This window comes from Melozone crissalis, unplaced genomic scaffold, assembly GCF_028551555.1.
Source record: "Melozone crissalis strain CALT ecotype California unplaced genomic scaffold, PUWL_Pcris_2 ptg000055l_1, whole genome shotgun sequence".
In the NCBI taxonomy this organism is placed as follows: domain Eukaryota; kingdom Metazoa; phylum Chordata; class Aves; order Passeriformes; family Passerellidae; genus Melozone; species Melozone crissalis.
Genome location: NW_026535833.1, coordinates 2,075,092 through 2,096,312, shown reverse-complemented (window position 1 = coordinate 2,096,312; position 21,221 = coordinate 2,075,092). Strand labels below are relative to the sequence as shown.

Here is a 21,221-nt window from a genome sequence, read left to right as displayed (position 1 = left end):
ACAGTAGTTTTTCTACTTAATCAAATATATTGCCTTTCCTAGAGCCCCAGTGCCAGTAAACAGCGATGTTTCAGCTGATTGGGCAGCTTGTGTGAGAGGTGACATAATTTGAGTCAGTTTTCTCACACAGAGAGGTTTTTCCACCCAGGAAACCCATTGCCAGCAGGTGGCAACCACGCCAAAGCAAAATTCCTGGAGAAGGTTTGCCTGGAAGAATGTGTTCTCCTTCATTGTTCTACCACAGCTAGCACCTTTAATATGGAGAAGGCAACAGAGTGATCTTGTATACACACATCTGTTTTTAGTTTTCCATCAATTAAATTGGAATCCCGAGGTATTGAGGGTTGTCAGTTTGGGTGTTGGGGTGCTCAGGGCACTGAATTTCCCCGAGCAGTCTCACCTGGGGTCTCCACCCACACCCACCCATGGCTCTGGGAGCCCATTTAAGCTGAGAACTGCAGCCTCCTTTCCTTTTATGTTCCCTGTACTGCCTTTTCCTGGGGGAATTTGGACAGGTAAGAGCCAAGCTTGGTGCCTGGGGTTGGGGGAAAGCTTAAAAGAAATATTTTAGCTATGACAGCCTTCCTAAAAGCAGTAAGATACAAACTTCACTACTAGCAGGGCTAAAGGGTGTGAGAATGAGTTTTCCAAGATTTCTGTATGGAGTTTCTGATCTCCAGACTCTTCCAGTCAAGTCCTTTTGTTCCAATACTTTTGTTCAAGTATTTTGACTATTTATCTGTGAAAGAAGAAACTTTATATCTGCAGTGCTCACTACAGTCTTACTTATGGCTTACAAACCACCTTAATTTTGTTACAAACCTGCTGTGTTTATTTTATAATAGGCAAAATGCAATATATATAGCAAAGATATGGCACAAGTAGCATACATTTTCTCTTGTGGAAGAAGGACCAGTCTCTTTATTCCCCCATGAGGTTTATTTCATTACTCACTCTTAAATAAATATGTATTTGACACTTTACAGGAACAACTAGTTCAAAATGATTTCTAACACAAGTTCTCACAGTTGTTATAGTATTTGTATGGTGTGCTGTTTGGCACCATTTTTGAGACTCAAATCTTCCTTTTGGTCTAAATTTAACAAGTCAGAAAAGAGGAAATTTGTGGTGGGGTGGAAGATGGACAATCCTTCAAAATCAAAAGAAAGCCATAACACACAGGAACATACACGAACATTGAAAATAGTTTCTTTTCTCTTCTAAATACTCATCCTCTCTTTTACAGATGTTTCATTGAAAGTGCTCATTAGCTCTGCTCCATTAAACAATCCTCCCTAATAACTCAGTGATAAAGAACTGAGCTTTGCACTCCTCTGGAAATTGGTCTCCAGCCTGTCCGTGCTGTACAGCAGATGGCAATAAAGGACCACTCTGTGGCAGAAGCACACCCCTGAAAAGGAAATGTTCTGTCCTTAGTAATTCAGAGGGTGAAATTAAAATCAGGGTCTAGAAATGCAAGTTGGTGGGAGCAAAGAGGGGAAATACAAGAGTTGCAAGTGGGCAGGACAAACCCTGTTGCTGATGAGGGTTACAAACAGACCACACATTACATATAAACCAAAGAAAGGACGTTGTGCATTCATTGGCCACTCCTCCAGTCTGCAAAGTTTCTCCTGAAAAACCCTGGAAGGGCAGGGACCTGCCAGCCCCAGCCCCCTGTTCAAGAAGTTCTGCATTCCAGCAGCTTCCGGAAACTTTTCCGAAAACTGTCATCCAGGAAAGTGTACAAGAAAGGATTCAAGCATGAATTGGCATAGCTTAGGCTGGTGATGAAGTAGGATATCCCAATGACCATGGAGGTCTGGGGTAAGTCAGTGGTCAAAGCCACGATGGTAGCCAGGTGGAAAGGGGTCCAACAGAAGAGGAACACAGCCAGGACTATGAAGACCATGATGGTGACTTTCTTCTTGGCTTTGTCCAGGGCTCTGTCATTGGAGTTCAGGTGCATGCTCCTCAGCTTGTAGAGCATCATGGTGTAGAGGATGCAGATGGTGGATAGTGGAATGGCAAAGCCAAGGATGAGGGTGTAGATCCTGCTGGCTTTGAACCAAAACCTCTCCGGCTTGGGGAAATTGAGACCACAACTCTTGATCTCCAGGTCGTCAGTGTAGACATTGGCAAAGATGATGAAAGGGAGGACTATGATGGTGACCAGGATCCAGATGCACAGGCTGACAATCCTGGCTGCTCGGTACGTGCGGTGGGGCATCCTCTTGGACCTGACCGTAGCCAGCACCACCAGGTACCTGTCTATGCTCATCACTGTCAGGAAATAAATGCTGAAGAATATATTGTAGTGATCTATGGACAAGATGACCTTGCAGAGGATTTTTCCAAAGGGCCAGTAGCGGAGGAGGTGCTCTGCAATATTGATGGGCAAGACAAGGGTGAACAAGTCATCAGCGATAGCGAGGTTCAGGATGAACATGTTGGTCACAGTCTTCATCTTGGGGGCCTTGAGGATCACATAGATGACAGCAGTGTTGCCTGTGAGCCCCACAGCACAGATCACAGAGTAGATCACGGGCAGGACAATGTAGAAATCAGCTGCCTGCTCTTGGAGGGTGAAGTTGAACCTCATGCTGTTTTCCAGGTAGCAGCTGTTGCCTGCGTTGCTGCAGGAGCTGTTCAGATCACCCCAAAAGATGTTTCCCATGCCTATTGACCACAGACCACCTCCAGATACCACTGAAAGCCTCACTAGGCCAGAAGTGAGAGGTTTTTTGCTTGGTTGGGATATTTTCCCCCTCCTGTGAGAAGCAGCTGTTACCTCATTTAGATGCAGCTTATTTTCAAAGGTGAGTTGTGAGGCTTCTTGGACCACCTAACTTACCTCTCCCCCCCGTTGGAGAAGTTAGATTTTGAAGTGGTGATGGGAGAAGAAAATGTTTGGAAGACATAAGGCTCCATGAACCAAGAAAACAAGAGAATAATGTCTTTCTAAAGAAGTCAAGGAACTCTTCTTTCTGAGAGCATTCCGGTGAGCTTTGGCTTTTCTTTGCTGGGGGAGTTGAGCGGCTCTCATTCAGCTGTCTAAAGTGACAGTTCTTTTGGGGCTGGCAGGAACAAGGAGGCAGAAGGGGGAATTTCGTGCCTGGCTGGCTGTTTACAGCCCTTGGAGGACTGGAGGGATGGCTGCAGTTTCTCTGGCACAGCTCTTGCTTTCCGTGCTGGAGCAGAAGCGTTCCAGTGGTTAATTAGCGCCTGCCTTTGTGTGGAGTTCAGGCTCTTCATGGACAGCGATTTCACAAACAATGAAGAGGTTTCTGACACTGCTACTCCCCACTCCCAGGGTCCCCTAGCAAAAGAAGGAGGGGGAAAAATAGTTCAGGGAGTATTTCTGAAATTAACATTTAAAGGGGATTTCCCTGCAATCAAAGTACACCTTTAAGCAAGGGTGAGTTATGAACTTACTCACTCTGAAAACCATCCCCAGTACAAACAACTGGCAGCCCCCCAAATTTGGCACAGATAGACAAAGCTGTACATCTCAGAAGTTCAGGATTAATCGGGGAAGAGAGAGAAAAGTACCCTGAAAGAGACACAGCAGGAATCATCTCACCTCTAGCAGTCACCACATCCATCACTATTGCCTGACCCATACTTCCAAGAATTCCTCCACAGGGAATGAACAAAAAACCGACCCCTACCCCCCTCCACCGTGAAGATCAAAGGTTTGGCAACCGGTCCCAGGCTCTGCAGAGAGAAGTGCCTCACTTCTCCTGCCTTTTGTTGTCGCACAGCAGTAAAGTGAGCTGGACTGCCGGCGCTGGGGATGGGGAATGAAGTGTCCCTTACCTGGGAAGCGGCTCCTCTGCCTCCTCCAGCACCTGCTGCTCTCACTGGTGAGCCTCTTCCCTCTGATCCGAGCTGGAGGAGGGTCTCTGGGCTGCTGACATACGGGGATTTGCAATCAGATCAACACGATGCTTCTGTGTGTGCGTGTTGTGTGTCTGACCAATTAGCACTTGCTCGGATCGGGGAAGGGGGGAAACAAGGGTTTTCTCTCTGCAGGGTTATTGAAAGAGTAAATACGGTGAATGTTTCCTTCAGGAATGAGGGAGATGTGGAGGGACACAGGCAGCACTCAGGACTGGCTAAGTGAGGGATGAAAGGATGGGAAGCAGGGGGTTAAACTGCTTCAATAGGGAACAGTGGCTGGTTTTAACAAAGGGAGCAGGAGGAGGGTGAGCTACATTACAACGCGCAAAATAAACAAATAAACAGATGTACCTTGCCAGATCTGTGCTGTTTTCGGCTGCTCTGGGGGAGTTTGGCTGAGTTCCTCCAGCTGGGTCTCTGATCCGGCTTTGGAAATCCAGTGAAATCCTTCAGATGCGCATCAGGAGGTTCAGGAGTCCCGTGAAGCTTCTTGGAAATGTAAGATCACTTTACCAGCATGTCCCTAAAGAAAAAAAAAAGAAAAAGGAAATCAAGAGTCTTTTGATTCTCTTTTAGTCTTTTAAGTATTGCCTGACCTTTGTTTCGAGACAAAGCAAGGGAAAACAGGAATCCATCACTGCCATGCCTGGCTGAGTGCATTTAACCAGGAGGGCCAGCTCATAGATCTGAGCCAGTAGCCAAGAAGAGTGTCTGACTTTGCTCCTCTTTTTGGATGTTTTATATTCTTCTGGCAAGATTATTGTGCACCAGTAGCTGGGTGGGAGTAAAACATTTCATTGCACTTCTTAAAGACATGGCTATAACCGACTTCAGCAGATGGGATTTTTGTTTTTTTTAATGTACAACTCTTCAAGATATTTCCTTGACCAAAATCTAAGCAGACATTGGGCTTAAGGAAAATGAAACAGGAATTATATTGTCCAATTATATTGCATAGGAATGATATGGATGATACTTCTTCAGATGAAACACCCCTGGAGCTTTCTTCTTGCCTGTTTTGGGAAAGCTGGTGTGGTTTATAAGGAGTTGTAAATGAAGCAAGGCTTTGGTAGGTCTGCAGGGGGAATGCAGTTTCCAGGAATTGCTGTTGTCTTTTTTCAGAGAATAGCATACAGAAGGCAGAAAAATTCAGGAGAATGTGATGTTACATTTGCTGATCTGTAACTATTCCCTGGGACAAAAGGGTTTTAAAGTATTTTTCATCCACAATCCTTTGAGGCTTTCTGTTTTTCAGCATAAAGTATATCTCTGGTCTCTGGGATAGTTTAAAAGCTGTTCTTTTTTTCCCAGTCTATATTATCTTGGAATTAGCTGCCATGGCCAGGGGTTGTGTGCCTGGGTGCTGTGTGTTTCAGGAGCTGTGGTGCTGATGATGGTTCCTTGTGCTTTTACCCTTGCCTTGTGCCTTCCTCCTCATTATCCATAGTGAACATGCTCTCCGTGCCTTGGTTAGGATGTGCTTGATTAAAATAACCTGTCAGAGATGAGATGGAGACTAATTAAAGCTCATTGCCTGGTGTGGGTAGAGGGGTTTTTGCTTATATGCCCCAAACAAATTACTGGCACCTCCTTTCAGAACTCCTTGCCTGGTTCTCCAATAAAACTTGTTTGCTTTGGGGAGGACAATTGCCAACAGATCTAAATTGATGTAGGGGATTGCTTTGCAGTAGGAACTGTTCTATCAACAGAGAAAATATTTCTTCTGTGCATCTCTGGGCTCGACCAGGGCCAGGGGCTGTGCACAGGGGAAACAGATCTATTTATATTGGTGTGATGAGGAGTGCTTGGAGAGAATGTTTTACTCTTCTTGTCTTCTCTGGCTGGGCATTCCTTGATTATAAATATTACAGCGGCATAAAGCCCTGGAAATCACTGGTTTGGAAATGCTGCTACAAAGGGCACGAGCTGCCTGGACCTATTTTTGTGCCAACAGCTCCATCATCAGCACAGTGCAGCAGGGACAAAGAGTTTATTCCTGGCAAATCTGTGCCATGGAGATGGACTTTGCCTCTTGAAGCCCATGTTCACACTGTGCTGCTTGGGTCAGCTGTGCAGACAAAGAAAAGGCAGCGTTTTAGGGAGGGGAAATCCCTGCCAATGCTAAATCAGTGCTGCTTTATTGCCTTCCTAAAGCTGATGCGCTGCTGGCTCCAGACAAAGGCCATCCACCATTTTGGAATTATGGACAACCTGTTTTGTTGGGCTCCTGCTGCTGTCAAGGAGTCAAGTTCATCTCAAGGACACAGATATACAATCAATAATCTGTTTACCAAAACAAAATGTTCTCGGCTGGTTGTCTTGCAGTCACTGGTTATTAAGGTGATTTATTTGTATGAAGTGTTCAGGCTTTTAAAAGCATTGCAGGTTAATAATAGAATCAGGGAGTAGTTTGGGTTGCAAGGGACCTTTAAAGGTCATCTAGTCCAACCCCCCTGCAATGAGCAAGGACATCATCAACCAGATCAGGTTGCTCAAAACTCAACCATCCCACCTGACCTTGAATGCTCCCAGGGATGGGGCATTTACCACCTCTCTGGGTAACCTGTGGTAGTGCCTCACCATCCTCGTTGTAAAGAAATTTCTTTCTTATATCTAATTTAAATCCACCCTCCATCTGTTTAAAGCCATTCCCCCTTGTCCTACCACAACAGGACCTGCTGTCCTGAGAAATGTCCAGAACTGATTACATCAAATGGGCTGAAATTGCTTCTGGTAAGGTAAGTGTGCCTGGTCAGGCTATTTGTAGGATAACACTCACCCACAAAGCTGGGATGTCCTTCTGCTTCCCCCCAAAACCTTCCCAGCCTTATTGAGCCAGGCTGGCTTAGGCAGGTGATAGTGCTCACCTTGTAGGACAGCTCAGGGAACCAGGCAAGAGCTGCAGGGCAAATGTCACCATCGGTAAACTTGTGAATTGTGGCAAAGAAAGTGCTTTTCAACGGAGATAATTGTCACAGATCCAGGGGCTGGTGACACATCCTGCCCGCCTGAAAGCTGCAGTGAAGGCAAAGGGGTTCAGGAAGCGATTTAAGGAAAATGGGAGTCCATAAACAGCCTGTTTTTTTCAGGGAAAGCATATATCAATAACTGCCCCGTCTGGCTCTGCAGGGGAGCAATCCACACAAACCGTGCAGCAATTTCCTCAGACCAGCTGTGATGGGGAATAAAAGCTGCAGCCCTGGGAGCTGGTGGGTGGCTGGCTGGAGCTATTTGCTCCCTGCCAGCCAGGAAAGAGGTTGGGAGGCTCCTGCAATGGGTTACCCTCATTCCCAGCACTTCTTGGAGACCCTGGCTCTTTTACCACACCTTCCCCAGCCCCACCAGTCGTGGAGGGGAAGTGGCATTGCAAGAGGCTGCCTGGCTGCCAGCAGGAGCTGTGCTGGCAGGTGTGTTAATTAAGGGAGCTCTGGTAGAGTACTGGTGACAGTGGGAGCAAGGACACGGTGCCAGTCTTGCTGCAGTTAATACCTAACTGTGAGAATCTGAGTGCAGAGGGAATGCTGCTTTCAACACCCTCGTTTCCTCTCCCACTCCCCCCTGGTCTGGGTTCCAGCAGCCTTGCTCCAGAGAGAAATTAAAATCTGCTTCCATTCCAGGATGCTTTTACTCTCCAGCATTTATTCCTGCTTTTCTCCAGGGCTGGAAGTGAGGGCGTACTTTGGTTGGTTTGCTGCCCTGAGCCAGCTCAGTGTGCTGAAAGCAGAGCCCTTTGGAAGAGGGAGATTTCTGGAAGTGGACTGTCCCTTTTCCAGTGCTGCTCATCACCTTTGTGGGGTGTGAGGGGCTCAGGGCAGTGGCTGGGGCTTCCCTTGTGTCAGTGCTGCCATGAGGAGAGGGCAAAAACTGTCCCATGGCTCTGACTGTGCCAGAGGTGCTGCTGCCTCATCCTCCTGAACTCTGGAAGCAGGAGAAGCTAATCTGCTGCATCCATCTATGGGTCAGTTAGTCCTCTGGACTTGGAGCTTTTGTGCTTCCCTATCTCAGAGTTCTTCCATTAGCCCACGTGAGTGACAACTTTTGTGTAATTTGTCTGTGGGACCTGTGAGGAAAAGGCCTTGGATGCGATGGGATCTGGTGCTGCAGTACTCTGGGGTACAGCTGATTGCTTCCTTTTGGAGTTCTCTTGGCCATGGATTTATTAACAGGGCTCTGTTTCCTGCTGGTTGCCTTTATCAGATGTGCACAGAGTGTGTGCAAGGGCATTCCTCAGCACAGCTGAAGATTAAAACATAAGGAGGAATCCTAGTTTGAAAGGATGAGAAAACAAAACCAAAACAAAAAGATATTTTTTACCCAAAGTTAGCGTGAGTCAGCAGGTAGGAATCAGCTCTTCCCTGGACCCCTGTCCTTCCAGTGCTGCTGGCAGATGAGGGTGTCCTGCAGTGCTGTGATCCATCAGCATTCCTGGCAGGAATATACATTATTTAGTGGCCATTAAGCTGGTTGTAACACAGCTGCTAAGAGCCCTTGGTATCTGCCACGTCCAAGTGAGAGGAGTTGTTATTTTGACTTTTTTAATGCCATCTGAACTTTCACTTGTGAAAAGTCACCCTTTCTGTCATTGCTTGACCTGCTTGGAAAAGCTGTGACTCTTTACAAACATCAGCACTGCAACAGGGCTATAATGCATCCTTGGAAAAACAGCCAGGAGCCCTTCAGGGATCTCACCGGGGAGCAGGCTCTGTGCAATATATTCCAATATCTCTGAGCAACAGCTTAATGTGTTGCCTTGTCTGCTTAAGTAGCAGAGCTCCTCTGGCCTAAAAGCCTCATCACCAGAGGGTTATGGAGTGCAAATTGCTGCTGAATGAATTTGCTGCTTTGTTCACTCTGGTTTCCCTTCCCTTTTGTGTGTGCTATGACAGTGAAATGACTCATCTTCACCTTAATATCATGTTTTGGAGAAATGGTCTAATATTTTGTACAATGCTCAATGTAAAAAACCCCAAACCAACAAAACAGATGAAATCTGTTTTCTGGAACAACGTTTTCCAGTGCAATTACACAGAGCCAACTCCTTTCTCCACACTCTTTTGAGCAACAGACATTGCGGAGTACAAAGTTTACAATACCATCAACTATTGTAAGGAAAAGAGGGAAAAGCAGAAGGAAAAGAAGCAAAAGCAGGTTTGAGCTTAGTGAAACCTGATTCTGGCTTTGGGCTGCAATAATTTATTACAGCTCTGTTTTACAATTAATGCCAGCCTGACCTACTTAAATAGAACATCATAATTCTTGTGGCCATGTATGTGGTCATGAAAATTCAGTGCTAAGAGCGTGAGCCATGTTGGTTATGTCAGTGTGATGGAGAAAAATGTAATTTGGATAACTCAGGTGAATTGAGTAGGAAATGGTGTGCTATAAAATGCATAAAAATAATTTAAATGCAAAAGATAAAAGGAAAAGGGAAGGGATTACTGCAAGATGGGGTTTATGGCTCGTGCTCTCTGCTTATTGGGACCCCATGGTCATGGCCATAGTGGGGATGTTAGGGACTGGATTCAGTGTGGGTCCCAGAAACAGCCAAAACAGCAGTGACAGTCAGGAACACCTGGCTCTCCTTTCTTTAAAATCTGATTTCAGGCCCAAATTTAATTCCCTGGGGATTTAAGCTGTGAGACCTTTGAGTCTGTGTGCTGGGTAAATAAAGCCCCCATCAGAAATCATATTAATGCAAATTATAGGTGACCACACCAAAAAGAAGTTTTGGATGCTTGTGGAGGAGAAGCAGAAAAAGCAAGGAAATAAAGATACTTCTGTGTTTTCCACAGGGAATAATTTCTGAAGTGCAGAGCTCCCCAGGCCATGCAGGGCCTCCTGCCAAGGGGAATGATTTCAGACAAGTGCTGACTGTGTGGGAGAGGGTGTTTTGTGTTGGAGGGCTGAGTTATCACTGAAGTTTTTCACTTCTAATACTTGGTAATATCAGTGTCATTTTGTGAGTAAGGAGCACACTCAGTGTCTGAGACATCGCCATCTCCACCTGCTTCACAACTCCACTTGAAGGCAGATGAAAATTATTTCCTTGTAAATGACGTGTTTTCAACAAATTCTGCAAACCCTTGCTGAGGCTCCTTGCCATGAAGTTGTATTTCTATTTATTTTTTCCTATTTTTTTTTCTAATAAGAAGAATTGCTTTCTTGCAAATGTTAGGTAAATTTTTCCCTTCCTGGGATGTCAGGAGGTGCACATCCTATACAGAAACACTCCCCAGCTGCATCAATAACCTTTTTGTACTGTTCAGTGAGTCCTAGAAAACTGCAGAGCAGTTTTGTGTCTCTGCAGGTTACTTGACAATCAATTCTCCATCTCTGATAAATCCTAATTTACAGGGAGGATGTGACGAACTCCCTCCTCTGCAATCAGGAGTTGGCAGTGCCCATTCTTCTGCAAATTTATGGGTTCAGCAGAATAATATCATAGGAACAGAGGTGTTGTGCAGCATTCCTGCTTGATTTGCTCCTCATTTCATGGGGCAGACAGCAGCATTCTACAGCCCTAAAAAGGGCAGGGAATTTTCTGGACTGGGAAGAAAAGCATCCTTGAGAGAGGCAGAATATGATGCTGTTACCCATGGCTGGTGTTCCCCCCTCTGTTATCAAATTTCCCTCCCTTGCTGCCCTGGGGCACCTGAGAATGGGTGATGTCGTGATGTTTTCCATAATGAAATCAGTCAAAGAGTTTGTGGACTTCTTTCCAGCATGAAAACGAACCCTGTTCTGCTGGTTGTATGAGGGAAAAATTATTTCAGGCAGAGAAAGGCAAGAAAAAGGTGAGAGACCAGTGAATTTTTTTTCCATGTGGCTGCAGGGAGGGAGAACAATTGTGGTGTGGAGATGCATTGTTAATGTAAAAGCCACAAAAGCAACCCAAACAGGGAGTGAGCATCACTGGAACTGCACCTCTGTCAGTAAGGGATGGATCCCTCCTGCTCTTTCTCCTGTCTGGGGCACCTGTGTGGGGCTGGTTGTCCCTGTCATTTACCTTTTGATTGCACAACCATTTCTTAGAAAACAGTTGGCTCTTCAGACTCTCCTGGGCATTCAAGTGAGTCCAGGAGATGTGGGGGTGAGCTGGTAAGTGGGTTTGGATGATCTTGGCTGTTAGGTGTTGCTACGTTTCCTGATGCTGGTCTCCAAAGCAATCCCTGGCACGCTGCTTTTGTGGAAGGCAGAAGAGCTCATGAGAAAAATGCACTTGAAATTACCTGTTCTGGGGAAATGCAATGAATTTTCTGCTAGGAACGGCTTGTGAACAAAGATGGAGCCTGAATTAGGGATCTGCCCTTGTGGGGGTCCCTTACACTGACACAAAGCTCTCTGTGCCTCTCAAGAGGGTTGCCACCATACAGAAACATGTCACTTCGGTGCAGGGAGGGGGATTTGACATCACAAAACATCGAGGGAAAAACATCGAGGCAAATTCTCCTTTTCTGGTCAGGAAAACCAGAGTGTGTTCCTGCTGTGTTCCACGAGTAGGAAATCAATTGCTGAGGGATTTCTGCTGGGAGATTTGTGCTTTATGAAATTCCTGCCAGGGGCAGAGGACTGGGGAGCTGGAAACGATAGCGCTGTCTTCCTCCCCTCTGCTGCTTTAATTGTTTGTAGTGATTTAATAAGCAGCACTATTCTTCCCTGCAGCAAACACAGACAGGTGGCATTTTATTACCTTTATTAGGGCCCCTGTTTGGAATTTCTTTGCTGTATTTCCTTCTTTGCAGGCTTGGCCCAAAACTTGGAGAGATCAGTGCGAGAACTGGACTTTGTGCTGTCAATATTCTGAGTGTTGAGCCAGCACCAAATCCATGCAATTATATGGGAAGGAAATAATAAGGACAAATGACATGATTTAAACAAGGAAATGCTCCTGGCTTTGGCATTTTATGTACACAAATGCACACCAGAAGAGGAAGAGCAAAGCAGGTACAAGCTCCCAGTACTTGCAGAAGAATGAATGGAAATAACTTCCTGTTTAGGCTGGAAACTAGGAGAAAATTTGTACCCATCAGAGGGATGTTGAAGTGGAGCAGCTGCCTAGTGACAACAGATAGGTGGAGAAGTGAAACCCCAAATTAAAGGCTTTTAATGTGGAGTTTTTTGGATACTGAGGTCTTTACAAACAGATCATGTGAGTCCCATGGGCAATGCAGGTGGATTCCCAGGGGAGCATCCCTGTCCCGTACCAGGGATCGGCTGCCCTGGTCCCACAGAGTGATTTGGGTTGTACCCGATGGCCCAGCAGAGCTTGGGGAAATGCCTCAATGTTTGTTGGATTTGAATGGCATTTGGGTCAAATCAAGTTTCTCCTCTGAGGAATGGAGTCTTGACCTCTCACAGGTTTTGCTTGAACATTTCTTTAATCTGTCCCCCACCCCAAAACCCCCAGCAGATCCCCTGCTCCTGCCACTCTGTGTCTCCCACAGCTGAGATCCTCAGAGCTTTTCCCTTACACTAAAAGAAGTGGAAATCGGCTGGGTTTTGTTACCTCTTGGCAACAAAATTGTCTCCTATTGTGCAGCTCAGGGGGAAAGAAACCTCTTCCTCCCTTCAGACTGCTGCCACAGAGTGTTTGGTTCCTCTTTGTGAAGAACCAGGAAGAAACACTTCTTTTTAAGATGAGGGAGCCCAATTCAATTCCCTTATCATTTTGAGCAAAATAACCCAGTTATTTATGTTGAAAGTCACTCCAAAATTTTGAAGAGATCTTTTTAGAAAATATTTCTCTTGGTGACTGATTATGAGTGGGTATGGGAAGAAACTCTTTGCATTGAACCACTCAAAGCAGTAATTTCTTCCCAAAGAGTAGATGTAATTACATTTTGTGGGTGAAAAAAAATAAGTAGTAGTGGACCAAAGGAGCTTCAAGCTGATCTCTATTTGCTGCCAATGACTGAATTAAATGCACAGGGTTCCTATCAGCTCTGCCAGACAAAACGTTGTATTTGGGTTATTGGGGTTTTTTTTCAGAAATCTTTGTAGCATGAATAGTTCATGGACTTATCTCTGCTGGCTTCAGCCATTCCTGCTGTCCATCATATCTTGCTATTTTAAGGCAGCTCTTTTCATCATGTTGTCTTTTAATTCAGATATCTGAGCCTTTTTCTACTTCTAGACCCACTTCTCAGTAGGACAAACATTTTCTTATCTGTGAGTGTATTCAGTGGTGGCCACACAAGTGAAGGTAAGGAGCTGGCCGGTGATAATTTATGAAACTTTCTATAATGGAAAAAACTCAGCATTCGATTTCCATCTCCTTAGAAATCTCTATTTCTTTTCTTGTCTCTTGTGCTCTTTGTGGCTGGTCTGAGTTTAGTGCTTGGAAATGCAATTATATGGATTCCAATTCTTTTGAGAGAGAATAATCTTGTATACAAAGCCAAATAAATTTAACTTTTCAATATTAGAGCAGTTTGACATCGAGGTTGGGGACCTGGCAGTGGTTAGTGCCTGGCCAGCCTCAGAACACAGAGTTTGATTTAGGTGAAACTTCATTCATTGGAGACAAAGTAAAATTGCCTCTTATTTGCTCAGCACTAAAAATCCATCTGAAGCTGATTGCCAAGACTTGCTGCTGAATGACGGGATTAACTCCTGCAATGGCACCATGAAATGAGAGACAGGGAGAGGAATGTTAAGAAAAGGCATTTCCAACCATGTGCAGGCCCTCATGTCCTGCTGTTGGCTTGGTGCTGTCAAAGGGGCTGATTTTGATGGTTTTAGAGGCACTAACCTGGGCAGTGAAATGCACCTCAGGCAGCAATTGCTTCTCTGGTGTCTGCAAGTGCCTTTATCTCCCTTTGTACTCCTCAGAACTGAAATCCTGCACAGACCGAGTGAATCTGAGGCTTTGGGAAGGCTCAGTGGTGATAGATTTTGGTGAGACTTGAGTCAGGAGATGGAAGCAGCAGCTGAAGATGCTGTAATCTTCATCCTTGGGCTCTCCTGCAGGCTGATGCGGTGTGAAGGAGGCAGGGATTCCATAAAGCAGCTTCTGTAGCTCCTGAGGGAAAAAAAAACAAGTGGAAAGTTCTTTAATTTGTTAGAGTTTCAGGCTGTGCTGCACCTCAGGGCCAGGCTCTGCCCCTCTCTGCTCCAGCTGGTGCTTCCCTCTGTGGTTTTTATTTGCAAACCACCTCTCTGACCAGCTTCCACTTTGCTTTAAAAATTCAGCACCACGTTTGTGGCTGAACGGGTTCCAGAGCTGGGGAGAAGGGTTTGAGATGCAATTTGCATCACAGAGTTGTTACAGCAGGGAAATTGTCCCATCCCTCCTGTGCCTGGAGCTGCTAATCTTGTTCTGAACATTGAAAAACTCTTCAGCTTCTCTCATTATACCTAAATTTGATTACTGCTTTGATTTCACACCTCTTTCACGCAGGCTTTTCCTCTCTCCTTGGCTGGAATTCTCTGAAAAGATAAATTTTATCAAGCCTTGGGACAGTTGCCGTCATCTATCTCTGCTCCAAATGCTGCTTTTAATTATCTTGGCAACCTGAGCAAGAGGGAAACTGGGAGGAGTCTAGTGAGAAGAAAAGGAAGGCACAGAGGCCAAAGTGTAAATGCAGAGTCTGGGTCACCAGAGTCTGCAGTGTTGAGGGGGTCTGGGCCGTGCAAACTGATGTTTTTCTCTGGGAATGGCTGATTCCTTCTGTATCTCCTCCTGAAATTCCTGTGCAGCAGGGCTGGTGCTGGAACTGCAGCCACACAAACTCCCCATGGAGCTGTGTGGGACACAGTGGGAATCATTTATTTGCTGCTTTTGATGAAAAGTTGTGACATGAACCTCAGTGTCAGGGAGGTGACACGTTAATGCTGCTGCTGTCAGACAGTGCCCACACACTGTGTCTGGAGACAGCTCAGGAGAAGATGAAGAAAAACCAGGATTAAATCCCATGTGCCACTGAACTCTATCAGAGATAAACTGCTTGGAGTGAAGTCTGTGAAGTGACTGGGGAGAGCTGGATGAAAGGGACAGCTCTGAGAAGTGTGTGGTACGTCAGTGATGTCCTAACACTCATCTTTGCACAGAGATGAAAAAGTATCAGTTTGCATGGCCTGAGTGTCTGGGTGTGGAAACTGTGTGTTGCACAAGCTGTGCTGAGCTCATCTGGCTCTGAAATATCATCTCTGCACCTTAGCCAGGAACAGCAGCAGAGTTCTGAACAGATTAATAAAAATCAGTCACAACCCAGAAGCAAACCTTGGCAATACACATCTGTGGCAGGTGAGGAGAGCAAAAGCTTTCATTATTGTTCAATAAAAAAATCCTCTCTCTTGGCATTAAAATGCTTTAGTTTCAGCTCTGCCCCAGACTATCAATGTCAAGTGTTTCTCTGGGTGTTGAGGGTAGGTTCTCCCCCATAGCTCTCTGCAGGTTGGTGCTAATTAATGATGTTCTGTCAGGTTCAGATGTTTTGGTGCCTGACCAGGGAGTGCAGAACAGGGATTACAAGTGCTGACATTTACTGTACTAGAAAGTCCAAGGGAAAAATTTGTGCCAATTAACACCTTTAACTAGGAGGATCAATTCCTGTTGTGCTTGTACCAGAGTCTGGGCACAGGCGGGGTTTCCAAGGGAAATCTTGGTCCATGTAGGGCTGGGGCTCCCTCCAGGCTGGTCCAGCCCCTCAGGGTGCTCAGGAACAGGGGTTCCCCACAGCCCAGTGCACCCTCCCTAGCCCTGGGGCTCCCAAGGGCAGAGCCATGGCTGAGGCTCTGCAGGAGCAGGCAGGCTCAGCCCTGCTCCAACATGGGATCCCATGGGACAGGGCACGCTGGGATTTGCCCCTGCAGCTACCAGGTGTGTCCAGAGAAACTGCAGGGAGCGGGTGACCTCTGTCAGTGGGACCCCTCTGTGCACAGGTGCCCCCACTCCTGGGGTGGCTGTGCCAGCTCCCCCGGGGACCTCCAGCCCTGAGAACCTGCAGCAAGTGGAAACCACAACTTTGCAAATGCTGCCTGTGCCCAATGCAAATGGTAAGAGAACGGGGGTGTGAAAAAAAAAATTGTTTATTACAGAATTGTTTATTAACAACAATACAGAACAATTTTAGAATGTAAGAACATTTGCAACAACAACAACAATCCAGAGAACATATATACATAAGAACCTATCTAACTAAACTATATTAAATCTATTTGTAGAAGACAAAAGATTCTTAAAGTCTTAAGTCCTAAATCCTATTCTAAATACAAAAAACTGTAGAACAATGTAGAACTGTAGAACTATGTACAAAAGGGTGCCATCGCTGTCTGGAATGCTCATCATAGAAGAAAAGCAGGTGTCATGGTTACTGCAGTCAGGCACAGACGGCTCTTCCATGTGTCCCCAGGTTGGCACATGTGGGCAAAGCAGGACTCTGCTACCAGAGCTGAGCTTGGCTGGGTCTGGAATGGAGCTTGAGTGGCCCAAAGAGAGGACAGGGCAGGCAGTGTGTGGCCACCAGACTCCAGTTTGCGAGGTACCACGTCCCTGAGCAGGGACCAGCCTAGCTCCAGTCTGGCAGCAGGGGACCCACTCTGCCTGTGGGGATCACGTGCCTGTCCTGCTGCTGGCATTGTTCTTCACCCCAAAATCATCTCCTCTTCCTCATCTTTTACATCAACGTCCATGTCCTCAATGTGATCTTCCCCCTCCACTTCCATGTCCTCCTCATAAACATCCACCTCCATCTCTTCATCCACATCCACCTCCATCTCTTCCTCCATATCCGTATCCACCTCCATCTCTTCTCCAGTCTCTTCCTCCATTTCCACATCCTCTACTGTAGGACTCGGGACATGCACCTCCATCTCCTCCACTCTGTCCATGACAGCCTGCAGAGGTGGAAAAACCTCAGAGTGGGGTCCCTGTCCCACACCATCCCCACAGAGCTGCAGCCCACTCGGGCAGCTGGAGGTGTCCACCTCCATGGAATGGCACCATACCTCCCTCAGCTGACAAATTAGACAAAGGATAAACGTGAGCATCTTGAAGTGAGGGGTGACAAAATGCAGGCACCAGGGAGCTCTCAGCACTGATGGGAGTAGCAGAGGGCAGGTGGCAAGAAGGGCAGCAAGAACAATCACGAGGGTGAGCAGGCGCAGACTGAACGGTGGGCTGACACAAGGGCCAGTGGTTGAGTTGTGCTCTTTGCTGGGGGGTGGCAGTTCCAGTTGGAACGTGGGATGTGACATCACACAGATTCCAAGATTCCAGGGTCAACAGAAGTGGTCACTGGGGATCCCTGAATGGTTGGGCTTGAAACGGACCCTGAAGATCATCTTGTTCCAAGCTGAGCAATCTCCCCCCAGACCTTGGGGGAGCCCTGTTCCCAAGGATGGGGCATGCACAGCCTCTGTGCCCAGCCTGGGCAGTGCCTCAGCACCCTCAGTGTAAAACAGCAGCTTCCTTAGATCCACCTTCAATCAGCCTCCTGCAGTTGAAAGCCATCCCCCTTGCCCTGTCACCACAGGCCCTGGTGAACACTCTGTCCCCTTCTTTCCTGTGGGACCCTCCGAGTCCTGCACAGCCACACTGGGGCCTCCCAGTGTCTCCTCTTTTCAGGCTGAGCATCCCCAGTCCCACTTGGACAGCAGTCAGTCAGATCAGGGGATGTCAAAGCTGAAGGGTAGCAAATAGCATCAGGAACTGAGAGATGGAAGCTTTAGACCCAGATTTGCCTCTAAATATACAAAATTAAAAACAGTGGAGGGGAAGATGGTGGGACACTTGTTCTGTTCTAACTGGTCACTTTTATTTTTTTCTTCTTTTTTGTCATGCTGACGGTTTTTCTCTTTGAAATGAAGCTTGGCACAATGTCCACTGTCTTCTCCATTTGTGAAACACCAAGCACAGTCTGGGCAGGCTGATGATGCAGAGCAAAACCTGCAAATATACTGGTGATCCTGAGCCTGGGTGTGCAGCTAAACCCAGCCAAAAGTAATTTCTGGAAAGTCAAGTCTGGTTTACATTTTCTTGAGTTTGGCTATGCCAACTTTACCGGTCGTTTATAAAAAAGCAAATAAAAAGTTCAAACCAAACAGACAAAAACCCAAATAAACAAACCCACGCAAACCAATCAAACAGATAAAAAACCCCAAATATAACCAAAGGGAATGAGGAGTTAGTGTTAGTTGTGAGGATATCACAGCAGGCAAATAGCTGCTTCCCACAGAATCACCATAAAAAGCCCCATAAAACAGCTGCTCCAAAATATACCCAACAGGAGAAAAATAAAAAGTGATAGATGGCAACTTTGGGGGCAGCTCCACATTAAGGTGAAGGATGAGCAGTGGTTCAGATCAGCATTCCCCACCCTCCAGGCTGCTGTTTGCTCCTGATGAAAGACCCTTGCAGGACTGTGGCCCCTCTCAGTGCAGTGTAAATCATCCCCACAGCTCTCAGCTGAGCCACTGGCATTTCCAGAGTGACATCCAGGCTCCATCCTGAGCATCTGTGGAAGGTCCTGAGCATCTTCATGCCTGGAACCACAAAACAGCTCAGGCTCTCCCTGGACTGGGTTTTTAGGGGAGGTTTCCATATCCCTGTGAGATCTGTTCATCCCTCAACACATCTGACTTATGTACAATGATGCATCTGGGTTCCTTCCTTGCTCCTGTGTGCCAGTGAGGAAGCATCCATGTGAATGGAGGATGTTGTGCACAGGAACATTTATTCCTGGATTGCCATTTTGCTTCACTGTCACTCAGCTGAACATGGTCCCTTTCTAAGAGGGACTTACAAGAAATGTGTAGGAATTTTGGCTCTGAGAGGAGCAGAAAGCACATTTTCTCCATCCCATTCCCAGCAGATGCAGTTTCCCTGGCAGAACAGTGATTGCCATTCATCTTCCTGGGAAGAATGTGGAGACCCATTCAGACATCACAGATTCAGCTGATCTTTGGCTTTGTGTCCCTTATTTCACATGTCCAGTTTCAAGGGCCATTAAAAGAGGCTCATGTTTGCCTTGCTACCCAGAAGTGCTGTAGTTATTTCCAGGAGAAAATAAAAAATTGATTGTCCTCTGGTGTGGTAGAAATCCCACCACAATTGTGACTCTGAGAGCAAAGACAGCCTGTGCTTTTTGGGGCTGTAACAGCTGAGAGTGTGGCAGAGCAGTTTTTATATTATTTTTAGAGGGCTGAAAACATAGTTCCCAAAACAATCTTTCTCTCCTGTCTTCTGTCATAAACTGTGGAACAGAGAAAATGGAAAGGAGCAGAGGTTTGTTTAAATTGGCTGGGGTTTTTAAAGTCTTAAAATAGTGTCAGCTTGATGCATGATACTTTAGAAATTGGATTAGTAGCACCTATTTCATCCCACCAGAGAGGTGGGATTTAAAACTTCCAACAACAGAAACACTGGATGTGAGAGAGCTCAGTTTTCCACCCCTCACACAAGTATCTTGCTGTACTATTTTAAGCAGCTCAGCCATATATATTAAAATATTGCTGCAAACAACAACAGAATGAAAATGTTCCACCAAATGGGAAAAATAAGAAAAGTGGGCGGCAGCCCTTTCTGAAGAGCTTGTGTTGATTTTGCAAAGTTGGATGCAAACAAGGTTTGCCATATTTCTTTCCTAGAAAATGTAGGTATTTAATAGAAATCTGTGTCTGAGGCTGCTGAGTTGGGTATGATTTTAGATCTGGGAGGAGCAGAACAGGTTCCAGAGAAGCTGTGGTTGTGTCACCCTTGGCAGTGCTCAAGGCCAGGTTGGATGGGGCTTGGAACAACCTGGTCTAGGGGCAGTGTCCTGAACATGGTGAGTCCATGAAAAGAAATTTTTGGTTGTCCTGTGATGCTGCCCTTGCAAGGGGAGCTCACAAATACCCCACATAGTTTGAAATGCCCTGAGCAGAACCCAGCTGTGCTTTCTCACAGGTGATGAGGGATTTTCACTTGTATTTTATGGGGGATTTTCAGAGGGCAGTGCAAGAGCAGCTGAGAGTGTTTGACAGGCAGAGAGGGCCAGTGTGGCAGCAGCTTAGTGCAATGGAGCTTTTCCTTCTGTGATCCTGTATAACCTGAGGCACTCTGGGGCTCTTGGACCCGGCAGCTGGGCAAGTTAATCATTGGAACAAGTGATAAATTAACCTGCTCCACTCTCCTTAGCATGGCTGTGATGAGCATTAAGTAAACCAGCGAGCCCTTGCCAAGGTGGGAGCTTGTTCTTAGCCAGGGAGGAGGGAGAAAATATTGCTTGGAGTAAATAAAGCAACTTTGCTTCCCCAGGAAGAGGAAAAGCAGCAATTAAATATGTGAGTGCTGCATGGAATAATTTGCACAAGGACATATCTTGTCTGCTATGCAGGAATGTTCCCAATCAACCATGCTTCTCCTGACCTTTATTTTTCTGAATTTTCTACCACATCATATAAGAGACTCTTGATTTAAAAAAACCAAAACAAACACCTTGTGGGGAGGCATTTCTTCCTTTCTTCAGAGTGCCTCTTTCTTTTGTTCCCTCCAGAGCTCTCACTTCATTTCTGCTGTTCCTCGGAGCACAGGCTTACCTCTTTCCTGATCCCCTGGGCTTGTTTTGCCTCTGGGTGTCATGAACACTATTAATTGTGGGGTTTTTCTTCCATCTTAAGTCTGTCTCTTCAAGTGGTTTACCTTCATTTACCTGTTTGAGTGATGGATTTTTCTCACCTTTTATTACTTAGTGCTTTTTCTTCATTCTCTAAACCCAACTTCTCCCTTGCCCTGAGGCTGTTAGATGCCATTATAGGAGCATTCATTCTTTCTCTACTGGTTGTCTGAGCTTTCACAGGGAGCTGAGAGCTCTTTGGGCTTAAACTTGACTCACTTCAGTGCCTTCCTTGATGCTGCCTGTGTACTTGGACACTTTGAGGGAATAAAGTCTCAGTGTGGAGGTTACAGCTGTGAAATAATGGCTCTTTTGAAGAAGACAAGAATGCTGTTGTCAATCTTTTCAAGGATAAACTGAGCACCTTCTTTTGGGGAGAACCAGGCTCAGCTCAGCACAGAGGTGGCTGATGCAGGTACCCAGGTTTGGAGGGAAGAGTGCAGCTCCTGGGGGTGTGTTTGTGGGGGACTGTAAGGTTTGTGTGGGGTCCCTGGAGCAGTGGGAACACCCCACTGGGAGATGCACATCAGGAAATGGGTGCACAAAGGGCCTGAAGTGTGACCAGCTTTGGTGAAGGGTTCCATAGGAAAAAATATTTTTACTGGTATTTTGACAATTTGAAGCTCCTTCTCATATCCTTTGCCTAATGAACATTCCCCCTTTGCCAGAGTGTGGGAAATCCTGAGCTCACACAATGAAAAGCCCTGATAATTATATTTTTTT

The 21,221-nt window shown here is 46.1% G+C and overlaps 1 protein-coding gene across 1 annotated transcript; it reads right to left on the bottom strand.

Moving 5' to 3' along the window:
* Positions 1-1,681: 1,681 nt before the first annotated feature.
* Positions 1,682-2,563, bottom strand: LOC128943760 (neuropeptides B/W receptor type 2-like; the record flags this gene model as incomplete). Its single annotated transcript, XM_054286666.1, has 1 exon — positions 1,682-2,563. A coding segment is annotated over one exon (882 nt), but the record flags the coding sequence as incomplete, so codon positions are not given.
* Between the last annotated feature and the right edge of the window lie 18,658 nt (positions 2,564-21,221).